At 40.4% G+C, this 27,932-nt stretch overlaps 1 protein-coding gene across 4 annotated transcripts in view; it reads right to left on the bottom strand.

Annotated features, from left to right (window-relative positions):
* ELOVL7 (ELOVL fatty acid elongase 7) overlaps positions 1-27,932 on the bottom strand; it is a 50,375-nt gene that overhangs the window by 16,282 nt on the left and 6,161 nt on the right. For 2 of the 4 annotated variants that reach the window (XM_073344005.2, XM_073344002.2), the window contains exon 3: positions 1,437-1,533. In XM_073344005.2, coding sequence (XP_073200106.1) covers positions 1,437-1,460 — 24 coding nt within the window. In that variant the 5' untranslated portion in view covers positions 1,461-1,533. Of the gene's footprint in view, positions 1-1,436; positions 1,534-16,804; positions 16,919-18,469; positions 18,551-27,932 lie in introns of those variants that run through there. The other 2 variants (XM_073344004.2, XM_073344003.2) reach the window with 2 other exon arrangements.

The raw sequence follows: 27,932 nt of genomic DNA on the forward strand, positions 1-27,932 counted from the left end.
TTGGTGCGGTATCTGCATCTTCACTTCATGGTGTATTTTTAGGCTGAAGCAGAACTCACTCTGTGACACCCCTGGCTCCAAATACATTTTCTCCCACTCTAGGTCTGTAGTCTTCCAGTTGCTCTGCCTACATTGTCCTTATCAACTCCTTGTTCTCATCCTGATCATCCACTTCTGGAGATTCATCCTCCTTCTCTGGTCCATCAGAGCTATCCTCTGGGCTAGCATCTCCATTCACTTTCAACTAGCCCCCTGGCACAGCTGTGCCCAATTCCCACTGATGATGGTAAAAAAGCTATGGTACTAATCTGAACTCATTCATTCCAGTCTCAGATGTACAGCATCTTTCAGCCATTCATATTTACAGTGAATTTCTGTTCAGATTTCACCATATTTGTCCAGTTCAAGGCAACATATGTTCTACAGCCATGGCATTTTCCATTGCCTGCATCTAGTTCCATAGCTACAGAATTATGAAAAGTCAGGCTATTCAACACCTACAAGTTCAGAATAGGAACTAAGCAGATATACAGCACTATAAAACATTCACAGTAAACCACAGAATGATTTATATACTTATTTCCTGAACTTTGTGAGAGTATGAATACTCCCTTTAAAAACAGGAACTTGATACAGTGAATCACTTACAGGAGTTTGCAACATACAACGATAAATTATCAAGGTTTACATTTTCTTTCACCTGCTACTTTAGTACTAGGAAGAGCAAAATACATCACTTTATAACAGAATACTTTAATTCAGTTAACTAAGAAAATGTAACTCCATTTATAATTAAATAAAATTAAAGTTTTAGACTGTCCCAGTAGAATTTCAAAATGTAAAGTGCAATTCTGCTGATAGTAGAGATCTTTTTAGGAGAGCCATTCTGTACACATAGGGCACGTTTACACTTACCTCCGGAGCGATCAATCCAGCGGGGGTTGATTTATCATGTATAGTGAAGATGCGATAAATCGACCGCCGAGTGCGCTCCTGTCAACTCCGGTACTCCACCAAAGCGAGAAGCGTAGACGGAGTCGACGGGGGAGCGTCAGCAGTCGACCTACCACAGTGAAGATACTGCGGTAAGTAGATCTAAGTACGTCGACTTCAGCTATGTTATTTACGTAGCTGAAGTTGCATAACTTAGATCGATCGCCACCCCCCGCCCCCGTGTAGACCATGCCGTAGTGCCTGAAGTTTTAAATCCTTAACAAATCAACTTTTGTAATTGCAAAAGTTACACCTCTAAAGTCTGCATGACATTATACTACTTTTCTTTACAGTTAGACATGTGAACATTTAGCTTGACAACTTAGGTGTAATTAGAGGAAAACAATGCTATTTTAAGTTAGCAATACAAAATTATGCTTAACACAACTCCACATCTGTTGAAAAGCCTTAACATTAGCGGACATTAGGATTTAATGACTCACCAGCACCTTTAATCCATTCATCATAAAGCAGTGCAGCTTTTGATGTCAAATTGCTAAAGGCCATTTTCGTTGGGATAAGTGGATATTATGACTTCTCCTGCAAAAAAACAAAAACAAAAATTTTTTTTTTAAATCTATGCTGAAAAGATCAAGTATTCTTGGTGGAAGATTTTCAAAGGCAGCCCTGAAAAGAATGTAACAGGGAAGGTCAGCAGTACACTGATTAATTAGATTAGTGAGCATTAATTAGCTAACTGCATTTACTCTGCTTGATGCAACATGTAACCTATTCAGCTAGTACAACCATATTATTTGTTAATCCCGTATACTGAAGTGTTATAATACCACAAGGCTCTACAGCTGAAGAAGCCATGTGGTGGTTAATCATTACAGGTAAGAGAATAATAAGAAGCAGGTGATCTTACTCACGCTTATCATTCTTCATTTTAAAATCCAACACAGTGATGCTACGAGAGCAGAGTTGCAAAATTACTCATCTTCATTTTCCAGCTGGAAAATATATGGAGGACATGGCAGGAGAGGAGCTCGTCCCTCCCCACACTTCATTTACATGTGCATTTATAACTAGTATGTAAATTACAGTCTGCCAATGCAGATTTAATCACTGTTTTTACTGCAAGATTCTCTCCTGGGATTAGCACCATTAAAACATGCTACTTACCCAGTCAGAATGAGGCAGGAGGATGATTCACACACACCAACTATATTAATTAATAATGTGAGACTATAGATAGATTTCTACAGAGCTGGAGAATGGATGAGTATTTGCACACTGCCTAACCAGGGTCGAGAAAAATCAATGATTTTTTTCTGGGTGGGGAGGAAAAGGAATCTGATTTTATTTAAAATTGGAGTTTTTTTATTCTGTTATTTAAATTATAAAGAGTATTTCCTTTAAAAAAATAAACCTGTTTAAAAAGAAATCTGAATTTACTACAAAATATGTTAAGACCTAAATGTATAATAAGCTCTTAAAATATTTAAATAAAAATAAATATGCTGAATCCATACGCCTCTAACAGAACACTGAATTAAAGGCTGCTTATCTATATAAAGAAATAATCAGGAGAAAAACATCTAACTTCGGAGGTCAAGTTTTCTAAATATGATACTATAGATCATATACTATATTAAGGACTTGATCCTGTGGGGGACCTAGGGGCTGTGTACTGGGTGCAACAGACTGGCAAATTCATCACAGTTGTTGGAACCAGGCCCCTGCTTCCAGAAGACACCATCAGTTATCTCATCAGGATCATCTACTGAGCCCACGTGCATAGGATGACCACCTTTTCAAAATGCAAGAACAGGACACATGCAGGAGCCCTGACCCCAGTTGTGATCCCACTCCTGCTCTTCTTCTTCCCCCTGGGGGAAGGAGGAGGAGGAGCAGCAGCGGGGGGGGGGGGGGGCACCTCCTGGCTAGGGGTGCTAAGGCCCACCTCAACCCCCTGACTGGGAAGAGATTGCTGCCACCCCTAAGCCACAGGCAGGAGCAGAGTGGTGCCAAAGGGAATCCAAGACAAATGCTGTCCTGTAGTCATTCAGCCTGGGACCAGGACTTGAAATGTCCCACCCAATTAAGGAGGGCTGGTCACCCTACACCCGGGTGGTCTCATACTTCTATTTTCTAGCTTCTTCCAACAGGAGCTCTGATTGGCAGAGTTCTCAAATTATGAACAGTGCTGCAACTCAACATACCTCAGATCACAGGCACTGACTCATTTTTCGGTGTGGGTGCTCCACCAATGCTTCAGCAGAGGCCTCGCCCCTACTCTACCTCTTCCCCCAAGACCCGGCCCTCACTCTCTCTCTTCCCGCCCTCACTCCAACCCCTCCCCCGCACCTCCTGCCAGCTGATCGGCGGGGCCTGCCAAAAGACTGTGGCAATATTGTTTTCCATGGATGCTCCAGTTCCAGATCATCCACAGAGTCGGCGCCTAGAATAGTAAATTACCTGAACAATGAAATAATAATAGGAATAAGACTCTCTTCATTATCCAGTAAAACCGTGGATGAGTTCATTATCAGGATCAGCAAATTCCAGCAAGACTCCATAGATGAAAAGATTGCAATAAACTCTCCCTTTGATCTTCTTCAGAACAAACATTTCACTAACATTGGTCACTCATTACAACCAGATTACACTCCACCCAGTGGAGCAAACATTGCTGGAAGGTTGCTGGATACAATATCTGATAAGGAAATTGTACGGTGTACAAAAAAAAACTATGATAGGAAATTCATTAATAGGAGTCTTGATGGGTGGAGCAACAAACAGAAGCACTTATTATTGGATCACTGTGTAACAACAGAAGATGGGATTGTCTATCTTACAGAAACAATTGAGACATCTGGAGATGCCCATACAGAATACTTAAAAGTAGCAGCAGTAAAAGCTATAACTAAACAAAAATTCCAGTGTGTAGTTTTGTCACAGACAATGCTGCAAATGTAGCAAAGATGAGAAGACATCTAGAATGAGGTAAAGGGAAACCTGAAACTTACAACACAGGGGCGCAATGCTCATTTGATGCATCTTTTAGCCAAAGACCTCTTCAGTACAACTCCAGGAAGAAAGAAAAATGTTGAAATTGCTAAATACTTCTGGTAACAACGACTTGGATTCAACTTCACTGGAAAGAACAGGAGGATGCAAACTAATTCTCTGCCCAAGACATAGGATGGAATTCAGTGGCTGTCTGTTTTGAGCTACTTAAGCTCTGGTCTATTCTGACAATGTCACAATCTCAGGGGTTCTCCAGGGAAGGCAGATTGGCACTGTATGTGGCTAACACTGTTGCAAGCATCACAAAGCATTTTGGGGAGGGTCAAAGGTGTGTGAGTGGAGAGTGGAAGGTTCCTTTGCAGAATACAAGAGGCCAGGGGAGGAGGAGGAAGAACAGAGCAGAGAATGAGTGAACTCAACCCTGGAGCGCTAGCTCAGTGAGAAGATAAAGATGCTGGCCCCCTCCCAAGGACACTGTTCACAGCCGAGACTTAGCTGACGGCCGAGAAAGACGGGGGCTTGCAGGTGCCCGAGCAGCCGTGAGAAAGAAGATTTCAACTGCACAAATCTGCAAGACAGCAAGGTCAGCACAGAAGACAACTAAGTCTAAGACTGCAGAGATGGAAAACACTGGCGAGATGGAGCCAAGCCTTGAATCCCGGAAGCCGAGGTGTTTTGGGAAGCTAAAGAACCCATGGACAGCCGGCTTGGACTGGCACGGAGGGCACCAGGAGCAGAGGTCCCCAAATGGAACGCCAACGCCCCCGCCCCTCCCGAGGGGCCAGAACTTAAAACCCTCCCGAGAGCTGGAGCAATTTGGAGAGCACAGCAGATCCTTGGATGGCCTGGGCCCAGGACAGCACTCCCGTTCACCTTTCCCCCCCCAAACCTCTTCTTCTGGCGTTACACTCAGACTTGGCCAGTCTGGGTCTTGCGTGTGAGAGTATGAAAGTGGGTTAGGGCTTGGGGCATTAACGCTTTCTTTCTTCCTCTGAGTGACGTGGGAGTGTTCCAACACTCTCCGCTGTTACATTAATTTTATTAATAAAGCTTTAAAATTTAGACACTTGGTGTGCCTCGTCATCTCCTCCCCAAAAAGATCCTGTGGCCCCAGCCTGATCAACTGTGGCCCCAGGCAGATTGGTAACGAAAATCTGTCACAATAACAAGCTGTGAAAAAAATCGTGACAAAACAGATGGAATTATCATAGCCAAAGTAGTCAACACTGGAGTAAAGAGAAATGTAGAAGATACAATGAATATACTGAAACCTATTTCCATAGCCTTTGCAAGCTGCAGAAAGATTCCTGCTGTACTGCTGTTGCTCCTGAAATTTCAAAAGAATTGCCAGAGTTACCCAACAACAATTCAAGAGTTACCCAACAACATTATACTGCAGGCAGTTAAGCAGCAGATGGCTCAAGCACATACTCCACCTCATTTTCTTGCCAAGTCTCAACCCAAAGTACCAGGATAGATGCCTCATTGTTACAGAAGATGCTGCTATGACATGGAAATCTAATAATCACGCATCAATCATAATACATTTCAGGACTGGAGGCAAACCATTCAAGCAGTACACGTTTGCTGATGAGGTTTTAAAGGAAGTCACACCTCTGAACCGATGGAAATCCCTAGCTAAGCACCTGGAACCATAGTTTGTTAGATGGTTAAACCAGCTTGTGACAGAAGAAACCTCTTCTGAAGGCAGAGAAAGATGATTTTCTTCATTTGGACTAATTCATTCTAAGTTGAGAAACTAACTGGAAGTTGAAAAAGTAGCAAAACTTATCTCTCTCTTCTAGTCTATGAGTAAAAATGAGGAGGGAGAGGATTTGGTTTACTAAAAATAAAGTTTATATGCTGTTTGTGTGTTTAAATAAATTATAGTTACCATCCTAATACAGCTTGACACAAATCATGAGCAAACAAAAATTAGTAAATAAGCAATATTCATTCACCATTTTCTAACATAATAATGCACAGTTAAAAATCTGAAAATAATAAGTATACATTTAAGCAATTATGTAATAGTTATAGTACTTAGCAAAAAGATGTACCAAATCTTATATAAAGGCTCGATTTAGCTGTAAATCAACATGTTTTAATGGTTATATCAACAAATGAGAATGCACCTTGCTTTCAGAAAATAATTGAAATATGAAGAGAAAATTTATTAAATTTCTCCAGACTATGCCGAGTGCCACTTCTGGAAGTAGTTTCTCTGACATTGCTCTGACCCGGTCTCAAATCACTCTTTACTGGTTTCTTCTCGTACCTCTGCCCCCTCCTTCAATGTCCCACAAAATGTCACTTCCGTCTATATCTCCGCTTTAATTTTCCTCCACTCCCTCATATCCTATATTGAGTTTTGAGCACCTGGAAGCATGCTAGGTTCTTCATCACAGGAAGCAGAACTGACATATCCCTTCCCCCAGAGACCTTACAACATACCTTCTTCTCAACTCAACTCTTACTGTTTGCTTACTCTTCTTTGCACTTCCAACTTTGTATCTTCTGTCATATTGCTTCCTATGCCTGAAACTACCTCAAATTTCTTGTCTACCAAGAATTCTCCCATTACAAATTTTTCCTCAGAAGCCCAGAAACACCCCCTCTGCCTTCTCCTCCTCCCCAAATCTCTTCATAATCTACCCTTTCCAGAATCACTGACCAATATCACATCTTATCTTTTTCTTGTCCATGTTCTTTAGTATCATCTTTGGTACAGGGATTATTTTAATCTAGCTTTTTTAAGTGCTATGTTTATTTACAGTGCTACATAAGTAACATTTAATGAAAATGTCTAAAAATAAATGTAGTGATATTTAATTATGTAAGGGCTTTATTTATTCATAGCGGCTATCTGAAAGGGTACGTCTATGCAGCAGAAGCTGCGCATGGGCTAGCCTACCCAAGCTAGCTTGAATCCAGGTAGCACAGGTAACGATAGCAAGCAAAGACAACACAGCGTGGACTTCAGAGTGGGCTAGACAGTTGACTATGCACCCAGAATACATGCCAGGCTTGTATGACCTGCACTGAAGCCTGCATTGTGCGGTCTTCACTGTTATTGTAACCCGCACTAGATTCAAGCCAGCTCGAGCAGGCTAGCTATGCACAGCTTTCACTATGCGGACACACTCCAAGACATTATACATTAGATATTTCTTGCACCTGAAAGATCCTGCAAGCTTATTCTGGGATGCATCTGTAACATGAATGCTGACCCAACAAGACTGTTGTCACTGGCAGAGATTATCAGTCTCATATTGTAGATCACTTTAAAGAAGACACAGTGAAGATATTTTTCCTTCTCATTTCTAGATAAACCAACAAAAATAGTCACCATGGTAACAGTTGTGCATTGCTGTAAACCAAGTACTGTACTGAGCCAATGAACATCATAATTATCGTTAGACTGACTCCCCACTGCTCACCCAAAAAAGCAAAACAGAAAAGACAGACTACAACGCAGAGGATTGTCTCACAAATCCCTAGGAAAGTCTGTTCATCATACTGCTGAGTTCACAAAAGTAGCTTTCTATTGTAGTGCTGAACTGAACTCTGATGTCAATTTATTCTCCTGGGCAAATAACTTGTATATGGAGAACTGCAGAGATAGTTCAGAGCATGTAAATCTTTTAAACTCAAGACAGATCTCACTGAACACCACCAAATGTCACTGTTTTGCTTTTGTATGCATGTGTAGATGAATCAATTATTAGGTAAATTCTACCACCACCATTGATCTCTATTAGGCTCTTAATATTTATATGAACGCCTATACTGAACTGGTTTCAGAGCAGCAGCCGTGTTAGTCTGTATCATGCATCCGACAAAGAGAGCTGTAGCTCACGAAAGCTTATGCTCACATAAATGTGTTAGTCTTTAAGGTGCCACAAGTACTCCTTTTCTTTCTGTAGTGAACTGTGACTCTAAGCATATTGCTTCACTTATGTAAATATGGTTTGCTTATATGGATAAAACAGTACAAAGCCCTAACCAAAAAAACAAAAAAAATGTGATATACAGTAGGGGATAGAACCAAGTGAAGATTCCCCTTATTACGTTACAGGTCAGGTATAAGCATCTGCTGCCCTCAGCAAACTTCAAAATGTACATCCTCCATAATTGTAGCTGGTCTCACCAAGCCCCAACTCCTGAATTCACAACGGTAATACATGCACATACATCTATACACTCATCTCACCTATTCGTCTATCAACACACTCGCAAAGTGCATATATTTTCAGACCAGTGTGCTCTGTTCTCTTAATCTTTTAAGAAGTATGATGTTTTACAAAGCATTCTAGATTATTATAAAGGTGACCATTCTGAGAAGGATAGGGATATGAAAGTGGTAAAAGCCATCTTCTTCCTACTCCCCACAAAGGAGGAAGAACAATGGTTTCTTCCTCTTTGGCACTGGCTACCCAGGCAAGGGAACAGAATTTTCCTACCAGAGACACATTACAAAATGTGAACATCCCTGCTGTCTTGTCTGTAGTTTTGCTGGGTACAGCAACACCCAGCACAAACCCTACCTCTTCTGAAGCACTGAGCCCACTACAAAATTCTTAAAGACTCATGTACAACACAAGTGAGTGTGTTCTCGTGGTGTGTGTTTGTTCACTCTTTCTCCCTCCTGCCCTTTATACTATTTACATTACTTAAAACTATTAAAAGCCTAACTGCATACTCATCCATTTCCATTTTATATGAGCACTGTATTAATAGGCAAGTGAAGGATACCTGCGTTAGTAATATGGCAGATAACTATTTGTGCTTCTATTAAACCAAATGCTATCTTTTTTGGTACCCAATGAACAGGTTTTAAACAAAAAATTATGTTGCTCAAAATCATGTTCCATTTAAATTTAGCAATGCCTTTTAAAAAAGTCAGTCACTCACCCATATATACACTGAATTCATCGCATATCCACAGGCTGACACAATGGAAACAGAAACCTTATTGCAACACAGATTTACGGACAATCATTAATTCATCTAACATTTTAGTAAATTAACAAAGATTTCAATTACTTTAAATAGAAACTTAAAAAGCCATAGCACTTGGGAAACAGCTACTGCTGCCAAAGTGGTTGCCATTTATATGGTATTGTTTTTGCACTAATGCAAACACCCCTCATTCCAACAATTGCATTGTAAATGCACACATGATTTATATTCATCTTGTCAACACTGTTTTAGTTATGTGTTGGAGCTAGTGAAATAGTGTGTCTAGATTTAAATGATCTTTTATATGCCTGCTAAACATTGCAGCCAAGAGCAAGGGGTTTTTTTTGGTTTTTGGTTTTAACCTGGAAACATCAACCTCGGAGTGCTTTTAATATATAGCCTCTGACCTACACAATGAACCTGCAGTGGATGAAAACATTTCTTTCCCACCCTCCTCAGTCCATTCCAATAGCAAAAAGTGTCTCCTTCCTGGCCCTGGCCCTCGCCCTCCCACAATGCTGGACTGAACTTTGTCCTTCCCTCTGTTCCATAATTTAAAACAGTTAGAATGCAACGCTGCTGGGATGCCTGTGGGAGAGACTGAAGCAGGGGCTCTTCTCCTTCAAAGTCCACTTTGTTTCTAGCCTAGCAAACAGGCAGGGATGTGACTCTAGAGCAGCTGCTTAGCTATTTGGAGGGCAGCAGCCTGACAATTCATCTACTCTCCAGAAGGGAAGGAGAGTCCAGTTGGAGAGCAGCCAACTGCCCAGAGGGTGGGCTCAGCTCCAGAGCAGAAGAAAGAAAGAAACTGTTCAGCAGCAGGTGGGTGAACTGCTAAATGGTTGAGCAACTAGGGTTGACCCAGATGTCAAGAAACGGCAACAGGCTGAGTTTAAGATATCCGATCACATGAAAAATTGGCATTAACAAAATATAACATTGGGACTGAAACAGAGTTATGTTTTGCTTAACAATTCAAACAAAGGTCAGCAAACCACCTTGCAGGTTAAAGGGCTAAGACACAACTTGATTTTATCAGATCTAACCACCTACCCAGATTCAAGGGACTTCTCTGTAGCATTACAAGGTTGAGGGAAAGGAAATCATTGTCTGCCTCGGCTACTAGCCATCATTTATTATTTGAGGAGCAGAAACACATGAATTTCATATGATAGCAATGAAACCAAGTCTGAATTAAAATTACATGGCAGAAATGGATTTGAATGGAAGTTGGATTGTAATGCGGATTCAACATCAAGACGAACTATGAATAGGTCAGGGACAAGTTCACTAACAAAGAGAATCCAAGCTCAAATCTGGAGTTCTAACAGTGAGCAGGGGGGTGGGAAAAGAGAGGGACAACACTTGGCAGCAATGCCAAGGTTGAGCACTCCAAGAATATACAAATATTCTTTTGCTTAAATCTAGCAAGGCTTTTAGGAAGACCTTAGATTTCATAATGCATAGCTTCGATTTCTCTCTAGACTTTTTAAATAAGGTAATGGTTATTTAAAAGGTGACTTTGGAGCTAGGCAGTCACTAGAGATAACCAATGAGAGTAGTGGTAAAAAAAACCAACAGGCAAATCAACTTCTGACCTTTAGTAAGAGGCAAGAGGTACCTGGCCTGAATCTCCTGATCAAAGGCATAGGCCAGTATGATGCCCATTCCCAAAAGGTGATGCCAAGACAAGATGTGAGATAATTTGGGTGCACAGGAAAAGCCTAGTAATCATCAGGAGCAATAGGAATGTGAATCTGAATGCTGCATCAAGTAGCATGAGATTCGAGCAAAATCTTTCAGTGTTATAGACTTCAAAGCAAAGCTGAAGTAGTTTTACCCAACAGTAAATTTAAAATTGCTGGAACAGGTGGGAGATACTACAAAGAGATGCTACAGTAAGAGGCAGAGAAAATACATTAACACTATATTCAAAAGACTAAATCTTCACAGAAAAATCAGTTTGCATGTACGTATTACTTCTAAGCTGCCAATGGACGACTTGCTAAATGTTGAATGAATACATGAAAAGACCACCTCAGATTACTGCCTCTTCAGTTTTTTAACTAGTCTGTGTCCAGTGTAATTGTGACATTTTAGCAGCACACCCAAAGCCATCAGAAGGTATTTTCAGATCTCTCTAAAGTTGGCTAGCTGGAGGGAAGGGAGCAACTCCTGCACAATGCTTTTTTCCTAGAGCTTTTTATGTAGGAATTGCACTCGCTGCCTGATACTACAAAGGTTGCTAGCATGACACCACCTTTTTATTATTGAGCCTTATGCGACACTAACATGCCTTGTCTTTTCTATTTAAAAAGGTATTCAAGGTAACCAGCTCTCTATCCCATTCAGGGGTTGACCTCAACTTCAGTTTTACTACAAGTAAAGTGCCTAGTCTCTGCTGAGTCTTTACCTCAGGAACGTTAGTTACCCCAAGGTAACAAAACTTTTTTTTAGCAGTGAAGATGTGGCTTGTGTAACATTAGTGCTCCGTGTTACTATCACAGGCAGCAGAAAACAAACATGTGCACAATAGCCCCATGACAGCAGCCTGCATATGCAGCATGAAGGGTACTGAGATAGTAGTCAGTGTCTTATACAGTTGAACCTCAGCGTTATGAACACCTCGGAAATGGAAGTTCATGGTTGTTCTTTCAAAAGCGTACAACTGAACATTGACTTCATACAGTTTTGAAACTTTGCTACGCAGAAGAAAAATACTTGTAGCTATCTTAATTTAAGTGAAACAAGCACAGAAAATTTTCTTACCTTGTTAAAAAAAATTTTTTTAAACTTTTCCCTTTAATTTTTAGTAGTTTACATTTAACACAGTACTGTACTTGCTGCTTCAGAAGGAGAGGGGGTGTCTCTGTTCCTGCCTGATTGTGTACTTTCAGTTCTAAAAGAGGTGTGTGGTTGACCGGTCAGTTTGTAACTTTGTTCATAACTGAGGTTCTACTGTAAAAAAAATTTGTAACTTTCTCTCTGCATTCAATAATTGGCCTTGAATTACAACATGTGATGATCATAAAACTGATCCAGAGAACATCAACAGTTTTTACTGTAATCAAAATTTGTATTTCCATTTCACCCAGACTAGATCACATTTGGGTATACCCTAAAATAAAGCTATTCATTCTGTCCAGTCCTACTTCTGCCCCAGTCACATTAACCTTGACAGTTTGGCAGCTTAACAAAGAGAGAGAGCATCTGTGCTTTCCAGAGTCCAAAAAAGAGAGATGACAATGACAACTCCATCTCCTACTTCTTAAGAGTGTAATACGGCTTAAAAAGTGTCCCTCACCATTTGGTATCAATAATCGCCAAACTAGGTCACAAGTAGGGTCACCAACATTGTATTTCAAAAAAAGACTTATTCTCAGCACCCTCACCCCACCCTCCCCATATTATGATTATCAGCAGCAGCATTATTAACAACGCTGATAAAAATAATAAGCCATTCTCCAGGTGAGATGCCAGCTGGGGGAGGCTAGCACCCAGCCCTGCCCCTTCTGCCCTCCCCCCCCCGGAGCCCAGAGCCCCCCCCCATCATCACCACCAGCCCCTGCCCCAGGCTAGCACCCCTTTAGGCCCCCCCCCGCAGTGCCAAGAGCACTGGCGGTGCGGCCCCGGCCCCAACCCAAGCTGGGGCTACCGCATGGGGGAGCCACAGAAGGGGACCTTGGGGCAGAGTGTGGGCAGGGCCGCTCCTGGCTGTTTGGGGAGGCACAGCCTCCCCCAGCCTATGATACCCGCCACTCATGCTGTTCTCACCTACATTTGCCAGGAGCATTTCTTGCTGATTTTTGCAGCACTCAGCAACTCCCAATCTTGTTGTACAGAGATGAAAAAAATAAAGGGATGTCCCTTGACAACTCTAGCACAAGTCATCTCAGCAGATTCTCTCTTCACCTTCTTTAAACATTCAGACTGCTCCCTAATTTGCTCACTTGGATACCAATGTGTAAGTAAAGAGATACATTTAAAGGCACACCATCAGCGGGGCCCACATATCACCTTATACAACTATACGCAGAAGCATCTTGAGTATTAATATTACATCTACATATTGGTATTTGCTACACCAGCATTCTCTCCAAAACGTATAGAGACTTTGAAAGAAGTAAATGTGCATAAATTACTGTAATACAAGTCACACTTAAGTTATCTTTTACAACTTATGCCATAGATATAAAACTTATATCTTGATCTCAAAATGTAAGTTTATTTTTAATAAGGCTATTTAATTAATTGACAATTGGATCTATTCTACACCTTAAAAGGGGCTAATTACATCAGAACTTACTAATGAATTCTAGGAATAGGAGTAATGTCTGTACAGGGCTTTAGAAGAAAGGATAAAATAATGACTTTTTAAATAAAACACCCAATGCTTCAATTTTTAAATTGATTTTTCTGTATATGTTGCTAGTTCTTCACTTTCACCCCATTTTCTGTTCAAAATTACTGAAGTCTATGTTTTGTATTTGTTTACTACTTGTCAGCAGAACTGCAGTTTTTACATAGAGATTTGAAAATTCAATACATCACAAGGTGGTATTGGTTGCAACAATAGCACGAGCTATTTGCTTTTCAGATTTATGTGTATTTATGTTCTTCTCGTAAGAATATTAATAAGGCCCTGGGCTTGCCTTGTTAAGCATAGATTAGTATCTTGAACGTGAAACACCTTTACAAAAAAATCTCTGTGGATAATATGATCACAGTTGTTCAAACCAGTAAGTAAAAATGTACATACATGTCCTAAACAAGGTACTAATGGCAAAGCAAACCTTAGTTAGGAGGTCATCTTCTGGTGGAGGTTCCCATGTAAATACAATTATTATATTTCAATTAGCATGATGAAACTTAGTGAAGATTAGTGTAATTAGAATCACTGGCATGCATAGATAGCTATTGCTTTTTTTAAAAGGGAGCAAAGAATTTCTGACATTCTTTGCTTAAACAACCCACATGACAAATATTTGTCATTCTTTATCCTCCTTTATTCCCCCTACATAACATTTAGTGTAAAAGGGCTACTAAAAATATACATCTTTTTTAAAATAAATTAAAAATACCCCACCAAGGCAATTTAAACACAAATATTTGCATCCCTATGATAAATGTTTGGGGTTTTTTTTTACAATCCAATTGTTTTGGGAAAAAATTCTTCTGCCCTGTTGAGTGAAAGATCCACACAAGCAGCAAAACTGACTATACGAAGCAAACACACGCTTTTATCATAATCTCTTTCAGTGTCAAATATTTGTATGACCATAGCGTTTAAAGGCCCTAACAAGGACCAGTGCCTCAATGTGTTCAATGCCATACAAGATGAAAGATGCTTTCTCTTGTCTTGAGAACTTAGAATCTGAGGCCCTGATCCTGCAGACCCACATGGGCTCAGATAGAGCCCAACTGAATTCAATGGATTTTGCAAAACCATGAGGGTCTACCCATGTTGATTACAAGATCAGGGCCTAAGGGGCAGCCTTAATACTTAAGTGTCATGACACAGGTGCAAATTCTGATGTTCATAGTGTCACTTAAACGAAAGAGCATAGTCATAGTTGTGTGCAAAGGACAAAGCTCAAAAGGCAATTAAATCTGGACACTTCAAACATTATCAGCATTACCCAAAAAACATTAACTCCACCCTTTCTTTCTTATAAGGTCAAGTAGTTATGCTATTTTAACTGCATCATCACCTCACGTTACAGAGCACACAAATGAAGATCATCCGCAATTGCAGACTAGCCGTATTATTTGTACTGTGTAACTGATTCTAAATTTCAATTGGGTGCTGGCTGTAACTGCTGGTTTTATTGAGAGCAGTTCAGTTTTCCCTCTGATTGTCTTTTTTCTAATTGTGGAATATTTCAACTCTTGGCCACGTTGGCTAGTGTCTCTTCAGTTATATTTTTTAGTTCTGGTTAACTTAGTTAAGTGTAGAGAAAGTAAAGCTAATAGAGGAAAGACAGCAACAAGTTCTGTCTCAGTGCTTCCATGGCCTCCCCCCACCCACTAGTGTGGCCAAGCACTCGGGAGAACTGAAGAACTCCAGAATTACTTCTGAATTAAATGGTTTGCAATTAAGAGTCATAACTAGAGCTGGTCAGGACTTTTCCCAGAACAGTTTTTCATCTGAAAATGCCAATTCTTCAAAACCAGAGTGTTCCAGTGTGGTTTCAACGAACTCTAAATGAAATACAGACAGTGCTTTGACAGAAATCTGCGTGGTTCCTCAGCCAGCTTACCTGCTGGGCCACTGGAGAGCCCAGGTTTCCCAGCTCCCTGCCACAGAGCCAGGAGACTGGAAGCTCTAGTTTTAAACGGGGCTTTCAGGATCTAGGCTCCACAACAGAGAGCCTGGTAGCTCAAAGCCACAGCTCAAGATGGGATTCTCAGGGCTTCTAGGCTCTGTGCTCCACAGTGGGGGACTCCTCTGACTCCTGGAGTCTGGGGAATCCCCAGAAGCGGCCAGCTGCTCTGTTTCATTTGGTGGCAGAGGAGAATAAATCCAAAATGTTTGATTTTTCTGAATTAAAATGTTTGCAGAATTTCATTTCTGCAGGAAATTAAAATAAAATAAAATTAAAAAAAAGCTTTAATTTTTGCTCTGAATCAGAAAGATTACTTGTTTGAAATGCCAGACTTGCCCTAGAATTTAATATTGCTAACGGTTTAAGCTAAACGCTAACCTGTTATTATTCAGTTGGTTTTTTCAAAGGTGTCATTCGTTTTAATATTTCATGCAGTATCTAAGAAACACTCCTCCTGATGTGCTTGCTTTTCGACAATGGTGGGCCCCAAACCAAAATGGAGTCACATATGCTAACTTTTCCTTAACATTCAAGAAGGGATTATCCTATTGTTAAGGCAGCTGTTTGGGATCACTGTATTCACCACTGGTCACAGCTCCCAAAAGGGAAGAGAGACAGGTACCAAATCCAGTTGGCCCTGCTGAGTACTCTTTGTGATGCACAGAGGACTGTAGCTCTGGGCCTAGTACGAGAGCGGGAGAATCACAGGGTTCTACTCTAGGAAGACAAAGGAAAGACCCATTTCTGAAGGCGGTGCACTCAGAAGAAACCATAAGGGAAAGAGATGCAGCTAGCTCCGAATTGTGATACAACGTAACTGATTTAATAGACAGAACAGATGGTGCTGGGCTGTTGCATTACCCTTATTTATTTTAGAAAATAATTTGCTATAGTATCCCATGACAGCCCAAGAGTGGCAAATCCAGTATCACAATGGATGGAGGGAGAGGGAACAGTATACAAGTAAGGAGCATTATGCAAATGTTCTGCACTTTAGCTGCATCTTTACAACAGATAGTGAATAGCACATCTAAAATTTTACACCAGCAATAATCTTCCAGGTCTTGTGGCCTTGCAAAAAGGCAAGTTTTCTATCAGTTCATTGCTATCTTGGATCAACTTTCAAACATACATCAAAAGCTAGTCCATTTAGAGCTCTTATTCATTGTAGCGCAGCAACAATATTTCACCTAAAGGAACAAGGCAAAGAACATTCTGCAGTAGCTGGAGTTGGAGGCAGAGTAGCAAATATTCACAATGAGCAGATGTTGCTAAAAAGTTTTGTTACACTAGGGCAGAGTTTCAGTAATGGCATTGGGAACAGCCTCCTTTCTTTGCCAATATCCTCTGTTGCTGGTACTCAAGAGACCTGATGCTTACAGGTACATATAGTACACAGCAGTTGGTTGTTCAAGTTGACTATAGTTAATTTGTTGAAATATACACAAAAAAGCAATAAACAGGGAGGCACTTTTCCTGCAAGCACCTAATCTGTCACTTAGATTAATACGTAAAAGCAGCAGTAAATGGCAGAAATAGCCAACACATACTTCATTTTAGTCGTACTTTACTATTCACTTCGTTCTCTCCAAATCCAATGGATTTTGTGTTCTTGTGCCTCCTGGGATGTGAAAGGATCAGCTCATGGTCCCCTCGCCCCCTGCCTATAAAGTCAATTGTTAACAAGATCAATATTTAAGTTATCTTTCAGAGGCAGTCTAATACCCCACCAATGTAAAGTGGTAGGGATAGGCTGAGAAAAGCTGAGTTCACACATCTTATGGGTACTGTTTCAGGTTCTCTGGCTGCAGCAGATTCAGCACTAGTTTTAACTCAGGCCTTGGCTACACTTACAGATGTACAGTGCTGTGAGTTAAACCTGCCTTCGCACAGCTGAGTAGGGAAATCACTTCAGTCTGTCCACACTGACAGCTGCCAGTGCACTGTCGTGGTCACATTTGCAGCTGCACTGGGAGTGGTGCATTATGGGCAGCTATCCCAGCATTCAAGTGGCTGCAACGTGCTTTTCAAATGGGGGTGGGGTGGAGTGTGACAGGAAGCATGGGGGGAGGGAGAGTGGGTTTTTGGGGTGCTGAGAGTGTGTCAGCACACTGTCTTGTAAGTACAGACCCCCCTCCCTCCGCCGCCTCTCTCTCTCACTGAAAGCAAATGGCAGCTGTTTCTTTTTTTCCTCATAGACGAGATAAGCAGCCGCTCCCCGAAACAGACCCCAACCCCCCTTCCCCCCCTCAAGCAAACATTAGCTGTTGGCACTCCAAACGGAGCCCCCCTGCCTACCTCTCACTCATTCAAAGCACAGTAGCTGTGTTTGTTTTTTTGATAAGCCGCCCCCCGCCCCCCCGAAACAGAGCTTTGAAACGGCACTTCCGCGTCCCGAGTTCACAACAAAACAAGAGAGGACGCTTCAGTTAAAAGTCTTATGGGGAGTTTCCAGAGGTCAATCAGTGCGTAACAACGTTACTCCCCGTTTACACTGGAGCATCTCAGCCAATGCGCAACAGCTGTTAATCCTCTTGGGGAGGTGGAGTACCAGGAGCGCTCCATCCAGGGAGTCAGAGTACTCTACGTGCCTTGCCAGTGTGGATGGGGAGTAAGGTAGAGCGCTCTGGGAGGCTTTATTGTGGTATAACATGCAAGTGTAGCCAAAGCCTCAGTTCCTATGTAGAAGGTTTTCTTCACAACCACAGGGGATAAAAATCTTTAATTTTAAATTAAAAGCTTAGATTCTGCCGATGCTGATGAAACTCGTGAGGCAGGGGGGGAGGGGAAGGTTTTCCTTAGTCCCCCATGTCTGAAAAACAACAAAGTATAAAGCAGAACAATATGTCTGCATCTACACTGACCAACTCCGTTAATTTAATTCACCATCAGTACAGCTTCATTGGTGGTAGGAATGATATAAACTCTACTCTATACAGGACTGGACTTTTTTTTACTGTGAAGTCTGCTAGCACTGACAGTCTAAATGAAAGAAATGCTAGCAAAACGTGTACAGTTTATAAGAATGGTCAGAATTAAACATTTAAGTTAAATTATTTTAAATAAACTAAATTAAGTTTAAGCGAAAGTACAAAATGAGAACCCACTGGCTAGACTATCAACCAACACACAGACACAATACTCTATGTATATTCCTATGAGAGTAAACATAATGAAGGACTTCACCAAAGTATGGATGTTCTTGTTGTTCTTACACTGTTGTTGTAGTCATGTCAGTCCCAAGGTATTACAGAGACAAGGGGGCTCAAAAGCTTGTCTCTCGGATCTACAGAAGCTGGTCCAACAAAAGATATTCCCTCACCCGCCTTGTGTCTCTTATGGTCTCAGTATTTCTGGGGCTGTTGGCAATATATGAAAACATGATCGATGACTGGTATGTCTAGACTGCACACTTCACTAATATTTAAGCAAAGCACCAGTGTCTGATACCAATTCAGGGGGCAAATGTAAAAGCTGCACTGAAAGACAACATGCACTGTTTATGTCAAAACACAGTTCTTGGCCACTACACTCATAGGAAAATACTGGTCTTCTACTTATGAAGCACAAACATTTTAATCCATAAACAGGTGACATACTGTAACGATAATACTGAAAAAAGGTCTAGATGAGTTAGAAAACAATGTACTGACTGGATTTGTCTAGACTAAAAACCAATCTCCAAGGTGCCCGACGAGATTACAAGTTACTATGTTGGTAGACTTGAAATATAATGAATGGGATGACTAGGTCTCTGTAAAACAGGGATAAAGCATTTTACAAGGAGGTCAGTATCATTAAGATCTACTGGTGAACAGTGCTTATACTTGGGGACAATAAAAGACATTTAATTGGACATTTTGGTAGGACACTGAGTCAACCATTTCCCTGCTGGGCACTTCTTTTGGGGAAGCATGTGGAATGAACATGCAGATATCAATCCACAACACCTTTCATGGGTTTCTTCATACATCCTGGCTATACGCATACTATGAGAAAACTAGAGATCAAGCCAGGGACGCTTACCACCAAGACTCACGTAAGCTTTATAATTCTCATTACCTCTTTCTAGCATATCATTAAACCCCATTCTATTTTATCCACTATCTTTTCTGCCTTTTAAAGAATTTCTAAATTGGTCAGTCTTGGAACAGACTCAGCTTCTTTGTACCACTGCTGTAATCAACATGGCAGCTAAACACTGCACAGATGTGAGAACTTGTGGAAAGACACTAGACGACCGCCTCACATCATCCCAACATGGGTAGCTGAGCTGTAACTCAGAGACTAGAGGTCCTGTTTATGATTGATCTGTCCAAACAACAGGCCAGTGAAGCAAACATCAGAGACTGACCTTTTCTATCCTCCATCTCTTCCTCCTGTAGGAGTTTAATCACATCTGTCCTCAGAGGCCGATTCATTTTAAAACTAAATTGTGGGTCAACAGTTAACAAGCTCTCTCTCTTTTCTCCTCCCCTTCCCCCCTCCTCACTTATCCAAGGAGCACATTTGGTATTATCCAGAGGCTATGGGAAAATCCAGATAGAGAAACACTCCGTGCAAAAGAGGAAGGAATTTCTCCAAAATCTATATTCCTTTAACTTTTGATTTCCAGGTATGTGTCATAATTGCTTTTATTTAGTGCATGTTTAATCATTTTTAGAGGATATTTTTGATTGGTTGCTTATAAGTGAACAAAAGTCCATTAAAAAACCTTCCACCTAAAATTATTAAGTGTTGTGGTAGTAAATAGGTGACTAATTCCATCTTTGAGTTCCACATCCAATCAATACAACAGCAAGAACTGTTTGTTATTGAGAACTGGTGGAATCCTTAGTTTCTGTTTACTCATCATTTAGCAGAAGAATGAAACAGATACTCAAGTTGTTACTACAAGGGTGCTGCATTCCTTACATAGTGAGAGATATGCAAACCTGAGATACACCTATGGGCAGAGATTACTCATCAGTGATTCCTATGATGTGGTAAAGATGAGCAGCTTCATTTTCAAAACTATCTTGTACCCACAAACTTCACTAATGTCAATGGGATCTCTGGGTACTCAGCACTTGTGAAAATCATGCCATAAATCTTCATAAACTGGTTTTGGGGAAGGTGGTGTAATGTGTAAGAACTCTTCTGTAGCTGCCAAAATATAGGATTCAGAGTAGCAGCCGTGTTAGTCTGTATTCGCAAAAAGAAAAGGAGGACTTGTGGCACCTTAGAGACTAACCAATTTATTTGAGCATAAGCTTTTGTGAGCTACAGCTCAATGAGTAGCAGCTGTAGGGAGAACAAAAAAAATACAATTGCCATAAAACACAGAATTATCTCGTGGAATGAAGAAGGCAGAGACAGATGCCAACACCCTTGTGAGAGGGATTATAAGTGACTTTATGTTAAGGTCTTATCTACAATGTGGAGTTGACCCACTTACAACCACCGGTGGCCAGCAACCATTGCAGCTCCACGGTCTAAACCTAACGTAAACAGAGTAACGCGCTATAAGCTATGATTTGCGCCAATTCAGTTTATGCTTATTTCAAGCTAGGTTTAAGCAGCAGCGCAAATTAACAGCTTAGTTTGTCTGCACTGGGGCCTAAGCCATTGCATCAATGCAGCTACACTGGTAGCTGGACACAGATGGCTGAGATCAAGACAAGTTCTATATAGGATTTTGAGAAAGTGCAACACTAGAAACTTTCTAGCCCATCTAGTGATATTTATTAATATTAGTTTATGGCATGTTTATGCTCATCTCTATTTTCTTCTAATAAAAAAATATTAAGTAACTCAGCAGAGACCTGTTCATTTTAAACTAGAGTTAGTCTTTGCTAGACCTTCCGGAAAGAACAAAACTCACTTCTCATCTTTGGAAAGGTGAAATGTCAATAAGGCATAATCACGGAAGACCTATTACTCCACTGCGCAAGAGAGTTCTGTGAAGATGCTGGTTGCAATTCGTTGGAGCATAGGGAAAAGCTCAAGACCCAGAGGATGGAGGGAGTTGGTTACAGGGAGCACAGAACTGGAACACCAAAAGTTGAAATACAGATCAAGATTGCCTTGACATGACTGGTACATCTTAGTCACCCTGAAGTCTATGGGCCCTCAGCCAGTTACTTCTACTAAACCTTCCCCCCAGACACATTTGACATGCATTATCACTACATCTCACAGATCAAGTGGTGCATAGAGCTGTATGTCTAATGAACGCACTAACTAGAATAGGATCAATGGAAAAAAAACTAAACAAATGCATTCTCATGGCTGATGTTATACAGTCACAGGAGGTAAACATTAAGTTATATTTCCCATCTAGAAAATTCAGATTGAGTTCCTGATTCTATTCAAAACATTCCCTGTCCATTATTTTCCCCAAATGCTCATAACTTCCTTGAACAATTCTTTTGGGGCCAAAATTTTCCATTTTTGGCTTTGGTTCAAATGACTTTTTCCATGCAAGTTTGAACAGAAGTAGTTTAATTCTTGGAGTTAAAAAACAAAGATCACGCACTTTGCCCACATGTACCAATCATAATGACATTCTGGTCACTCCATTTGAAGCTTCCAGCTTAGCTTGCTTTGTGATCTCATGTACTGAAGTCCACTCAAATGTGAATAAAATCAGTTCAGTAGTTTTAAGTTACAAACATTTGAAGTACAGAATTGTGCATGCACATGAGTCTTTGCAGGAGAGATGGAGCAGAAGAACGTATTTTCAGTATCAGAATACAGTCAAGCCTACCACGAACTCAGGCATTATACAAGGTACCATATGTGCTCAAGGGAGCAAAACTTTTGCTTCACTAAGCAAAGCTGCAACCTGACTCAAGTGTGTAAAATGTAAAACAATATTACATTTTTAAAAACTGGTTCTCACTATACAAACTCAACTGTAAACAACAATGCCTGCTTTCTTGGTCCAATATCTTATCAATCAATATGCAGCGGTTAGTTTCAAACAAAATGCAAAGTAGGTGATGTTTAGGAGAGGGAGGGGCTTCCTAGAAAACAACAAAAAGTAGGTGGACAAAAGAAAAAAAAAAAGACATGCATGGCTGTACAAAACTGTTAGTGTCCATTAAATTTTCTAGGTCTACTCATCTAAAATATCCCTGCTAAAAGAACGATTTTAAAAAAAAATACCGTTATCTAAACTAACAGGACAAAACTATGCAGTAATAAAAAAATACACACATTTAGTTAGGTATGTTTTGAGACATGAGTCTATCAAAGAAAGGTATGTGATATTTTCCATTTCATAACACAATCCTCAAGAGCACACAATTGAAATTTAAATGTTTATGCTCTTGCTGAGCACTTAAATGCCACAAAGGACTGCGTCTATGTCTCCACAGTTTAAACAGCTCAACTTACACTGATATAATACAAGGACGAACCTGCTAGATCTGGGCACACAGAAACATTGCATTTCCTAGGATATACTGCACTGTGATTTCCCTTCCCCATACCCCAAGATGGACAAGTATAAATAGCTCAAGAAATTCATTCAAACAAAAGTATATCAGGAGATGGATATGCCATGTTATCAGAACATTACAGACGACTGTTATACTTCCAAAACACATCCTTGATGAGAGGACCAAGACACACTTAAGTTGCAAAAAGAAAAGGAGTACTTGTGGCACCTTAGAGACTAACCAATTTATTTGAGCATAAGCTTTCGTGAGCTACAGCTCACTTCATCGGATGCAAGTGAGCTGTAGCTCACGAAAGCTTATGCTCAAATAAATTGGTTAGTCTCTAAGGTGCCACAAGTACTCCTTTTCTTTTTGTGAATACAGACTAACTAACATGGCTGTTACTCTGAAACCTGACACTTAAGTTGGTATTCGGCATTGTAATATAAGTCTATATTGTTGAAATCAAATATGTTCAGTAAAAACGCCAATGTGCTAGAAACAGATCCTGCTGGGCAAGGGTTTAAGTATCGTCTAATCCCATTGTTCCCAAATTTGTTACAACACTGCGACTCCTCAACAGATATTTTAAATCTTGGGTGGCGCCCTACAACCAAATTCTGTTTAAAAAAAAAAAAAAAAGTCTCATGTTACTAGAGTCAAGAGTTCAGGACACTAGATTCAAGAGGGACATGAGTTTTTCTGACTATTCAATTACATGCAGTTTAATATTATAATATTAATATAATCTTATATATTCTACACTAATTCATGGTTTTAATATGGTAATTTGAAAACATGGATTTTTTTGCACGTTCAGATACAGTCTAAGATTCTAGTGAGAAGAATGTGCCTGTTTCAAAATTCATAGTTGTGTTGGGTTGAATCTGATAGTGCTGGAGTTTAAGTTGTTTTCATAGAACATCAGGGTTGGAAGGGACTTCAGGAGGTCATTTAGTCCAACCCCCTGCTCAAAGCAGGACCAATCCCCAGTTTTCGCCCCAGATCCCTAAATGGCCCCCTCAAGGATTGAACTCACAACCCTGGGTTTAGCAGGCTAATGCTCAAACCACTGAGCTATCCCTCCCCCCAAGTTTAAACCATTTTTATGTTTAGTTTTCACAGAAATCACTGCTGAAAATCCAGACTCAGAATTGGCTGGAAGCACACTGAAACAATGTGTATTCACTGCCTGAGATTTTAGAATATTAACATCAAGGGCCTTATGTACTTCAGGATGCAATTTCTTTGATACCAAAGCTTAACAATAAACCATGCAGTGTATCCAAATTGCTGTTAGCACTTTCTTCACTCACGCTGCAACCCCACTGTTCTTTCAGGTCATGGTTACTGCCCCTACAGTGCGTAGCCCCAAATACACAGACCTACATCCACTACAAATTTATCAAGGATCTTGAATATTTCTTCACCAGCTGTTTGGACTCATATTGCTTTGCCAAATAAAAGTTTTTCAGCTATTGTACCTTTTTGACAAATATCATGTAACACAGAAGCTGAGCCAGGTTGGTTATATCTGTGAAATCACCAAGCTGTAGTGCAAAATATTGACTTTCAACACATTCGACTCATTTTCTGCAAGGTCATCAGTGCTTCAATGGATGGTATTATTTGCCACAGGAATGGTTTTCAGTGCCATAACTGCTCGTTTCCCAGTCATAATTCTACACGCCTATTGCCACTGAAATTAGGAGGATCTCATCAATAGCGAGGGTTTGTTTGCCTTTTGCAATTTACTTGACCACAACATAAGATGCTTTTAAGGCTTTCTGAGGAACAGCTGATTCTTTAGACATGACTTATTACCACTTTTAACTCTTTTTGTTTCTGAAAGAAAAACATCACAGTTCTCGTTCCAGGTGTTTGGTTTCTAAATACCTACTTAGTTTCTCTGGCCTCATACTTCACAAATGACATGTTGTGGCTGTGTATTTTCTGCAGTAGTATCAAGACACGAAAATCTACACATAAATGAACCTACCATGTCTGCCAGTGCTGCTGCTGCCACTGGGAACATTCTTATCCTTTCACTCCAGCAGGGGGCTTTTACCAGAAAGCCTTCCTGCTGAATGTTTCCCCTGTAGGAAGTCTCTCTGCTGAAGGCAGCCCCTGCAGGAACAGAGGGGAGAGAGATGCTCCCAGCCCCATAGAATATCAGGGTTGGAAGGGACCTCAGGAGGTCATTTAGTCCAACCCCCTGCTCAAAGCAGGACCAATCCCCAACTAAATCATCCCAGTCAGGGCTTTGTCAAGCCTGACCTTAAAAACTTCTAAGGAAGGAGATTCCACCACCTTCCTAGGTAATGCATTCCAGTGTTTCACCACCCTTCTAGTGAAAAAGTTTTTCCTAATATCCAACCTAAACCTCCCCCACTGCAACTTGAGACCATTACTCCTCATTCTGTCATCTGCTACCACTGAGTTTGGGAAGCACTGGTCTAATCACTGTGGAACAGGTGGGGCAAAGAAAATGTAAAATGTAACATGAGCCTCTTTTTACAGTAGCAAAAATACTTAAAAAAAAAAAAAAAAAGCTTGTTACAAAGAGCTTACAGCAGCTCCTTCAGGATTCTTGATACTTTTAGAGAATGCCCACAATTGCTAGAGCCCATGTCATAATTGGTGTCCTACAGTATATATTTCACTTGCAAATTCAGTGAAATGGGATGTAAAAACTCCCCACATACACCGCTTCCCAGCAACTGTCAAAGGGGATAGACAAAAAGAAGACTGAAGCTTTTCCCTCCAACTAGAAAAACAGAGCTTCCTTTCCATTCTCAGGAAGGTAAGTTTGTCTTTATACACACATAATGTAACTGCAAAGTTATTCAACAATGTATCCCACAAAGACTGCTGTTTTAAGTGGTTACAGCAGACTTGGGGTCTATCCCTCCTCTGCCACTGACGTGCTAAGGGACTCAAGATCACACAATTTCCCCATTTGTAAAATGGATATCTTCCCAATCTCAGGGGATTGTTTTAACTTTTAATTCATTATTTGTCTAATGCTCTGGGTCCTTGAACGAAAGCTACTGTTGACATGCAAGTACATAGTTTAATGATGCAGAGAAAGTCTCCATTAGGAGGAACGAGGAGCAACAAATTGCAGGAGTCCCATGCATCCAAAGACAATTTTCCACTGGACCATTTGAAAGGTAGGTCAAAATTTGGGCCTGAGCTACTTAGTTTTAACAATGCAGTAGAAGAACTCACAGGAATAATGTTGAGTTGAGAAGAATCCAAAGAGCAAATTGGGGCAAAACTCATTTTCCTATTCACATTTTAGAAAGCGGTGGTGGGTTTTGTTTGCATTTGTTTTTTGTTGGTTGTTGTTTTTTTTTTAAACACAACTTATAAACGAATTCCTCAAATTGCTTGTTGTCCAATTACATCTGTCATAAATATAAAGGGAAGGGTAAACCCCTTTGAAATCCCTCCTGGCCAGGGGAAAGCTCCTCTCGCCTGTAAAGGGTTAAGAGGCTAAAGGTGACCTCGCTGGCACCTGACCGGGATGGCCAATGAGGAGACAAGATATTTTCAAAAGCTGGGAGGAGGGAGAGAAACAAAGGGTCTGTGTCTGTCTGTAGTCGTCTTTGCCAGGGACAGAACCGGAATGGAGTCTTAGAACTTTTAGTAAGTAATCTAGCTAGGTATGTGTTAGATTATGATTTCTTTAAATGGCTGAGAAAAGAATTGTGCTGAATAGAATAACTATTTCTGTCTGTGTATCTTTTTTGTAACTTAAGGTTTTGCCTAGAGGGGTTCTCTATGTTTTTGAATCTAATTACCCTGTAAGATATCGACCATCCTGATTTTACAGGGGGGATTTCTTTATTTCTATTTACTTCTATTTTTTATTAAAAGTCTTCTTGTAAAAAACTGAATGCTTTTTCATTGTTCTCAGATCCAAGGGTTTGGGTCTGTGGTCACCTATGCAAATTGGTGAGGCTTTTTATCCAACATTTCCCAGGAAAGGGGGGGTGCAAGTGTTGGGAGGATTGTTCATTGTTCTTAAGATCCAAGGGTCTGGGTCTGTAGTCACCTAGGCAAATTGGTGAGGCTTTTTACCAAACCTTGTCCAGGAAGTGGGGTGCAAGGTTTTGGGAAGTATTTTGGGGGGAAGGACGCGTCCAAACAGCTCTTCTCCCGTAACCAGTATTAGTTTGGTGGTGGTAGCGGCCAGTCCAAGGACAACGGGGGGAATATTTTGTACCTTGGGGAAGTTTTGACCTAAGCTGGTAAAGATAAGCTTAGGAGGTTTTTCATGCAGGTCCCCACATCTGTACCCTAGAGTTCAGAGTCGGGGAGGAACCTTGACAACATCTCATGAGAAGAGGTGCGAGGTTAGGTTGAGGGATCTCCTCCCAGCCTGTAATGATTCTCTGCAAGGCTTTGAAGCGAGATACGGAAAGTTCCTACAACTTGTACATTTCAAATTTTCAGAGTTTATTTTTAAATGACTACTACAATTTAAAAGTTGTGCTCAAGACTGGATAAAGAACATGTCAAAGGAGTGAATTTACAATACACCAAAGATATACAATAAGTGACTTCCAAGATTCTCCTACCAGTAGTTTTATTAGGTCTCAAAAGGAAAAAAGTTCAATAGATTTAAACCTAAGGAGACTTCTTTTTAACTACCTAGTTTTATATGTAATAAAAATCTCCGTCTTGTTGGTACATTAATATCATCAATTTAAGTGACCTAAGGAATTAAAATACAATTTTTGGCCTCAATTAAAAAAAAATCTGTTAATTAAATTCACACAGGATCCAGGTATCACAATGGTAGAATTTAACTATGAAAAAAACAACCACTATTCCTTAGGAACATTGTAAAACTCAGGGTACAGAAAGTAACTTTGGCAATGAATTTGCAATCAATAGCGCCACAAGAGAATCTAAAGCAGCTTTATACCATTCCTCAGAATATTTACATGAAAGAGAGCAACATGCAGACTTCTGAATCCTTAAGGCAGAGTCATCCAATGATTAGAGTAAAGTGCACTTTAAAAGGACCTCAACTTGAAAAATATTTCAGCATTCAACAATTTACAATTTTCTATCTTCACCTTAAAAAGAAAAAATACACTATCAGTGTTCCCACATGATTACCAATGACCTATTCACAGAAGCCTCAGGATGGAACAAATATATGTCAGACAGCATAAAAACTAGCAGGTCGTAACTGTAACCCTGTATTTTGATGTTTCAGCTAACACCTTTCCAATAGGCA

This window comes from Lepidochelys kempii, chromosome 5 (assembly GCF_965140285.1).
Source record: "Lepidochelys kempii isolate rLepKem1 chromosome 5, rLepKem1.hap1, whole genome shotgun sequence".
Classification (NCBI taxonomy): domain Eukaryota; kingdom Metazoa; phylum Chordata; order Testudines; family Cheloniidae; genus Lepidochelys; species Lepidochelys kempii.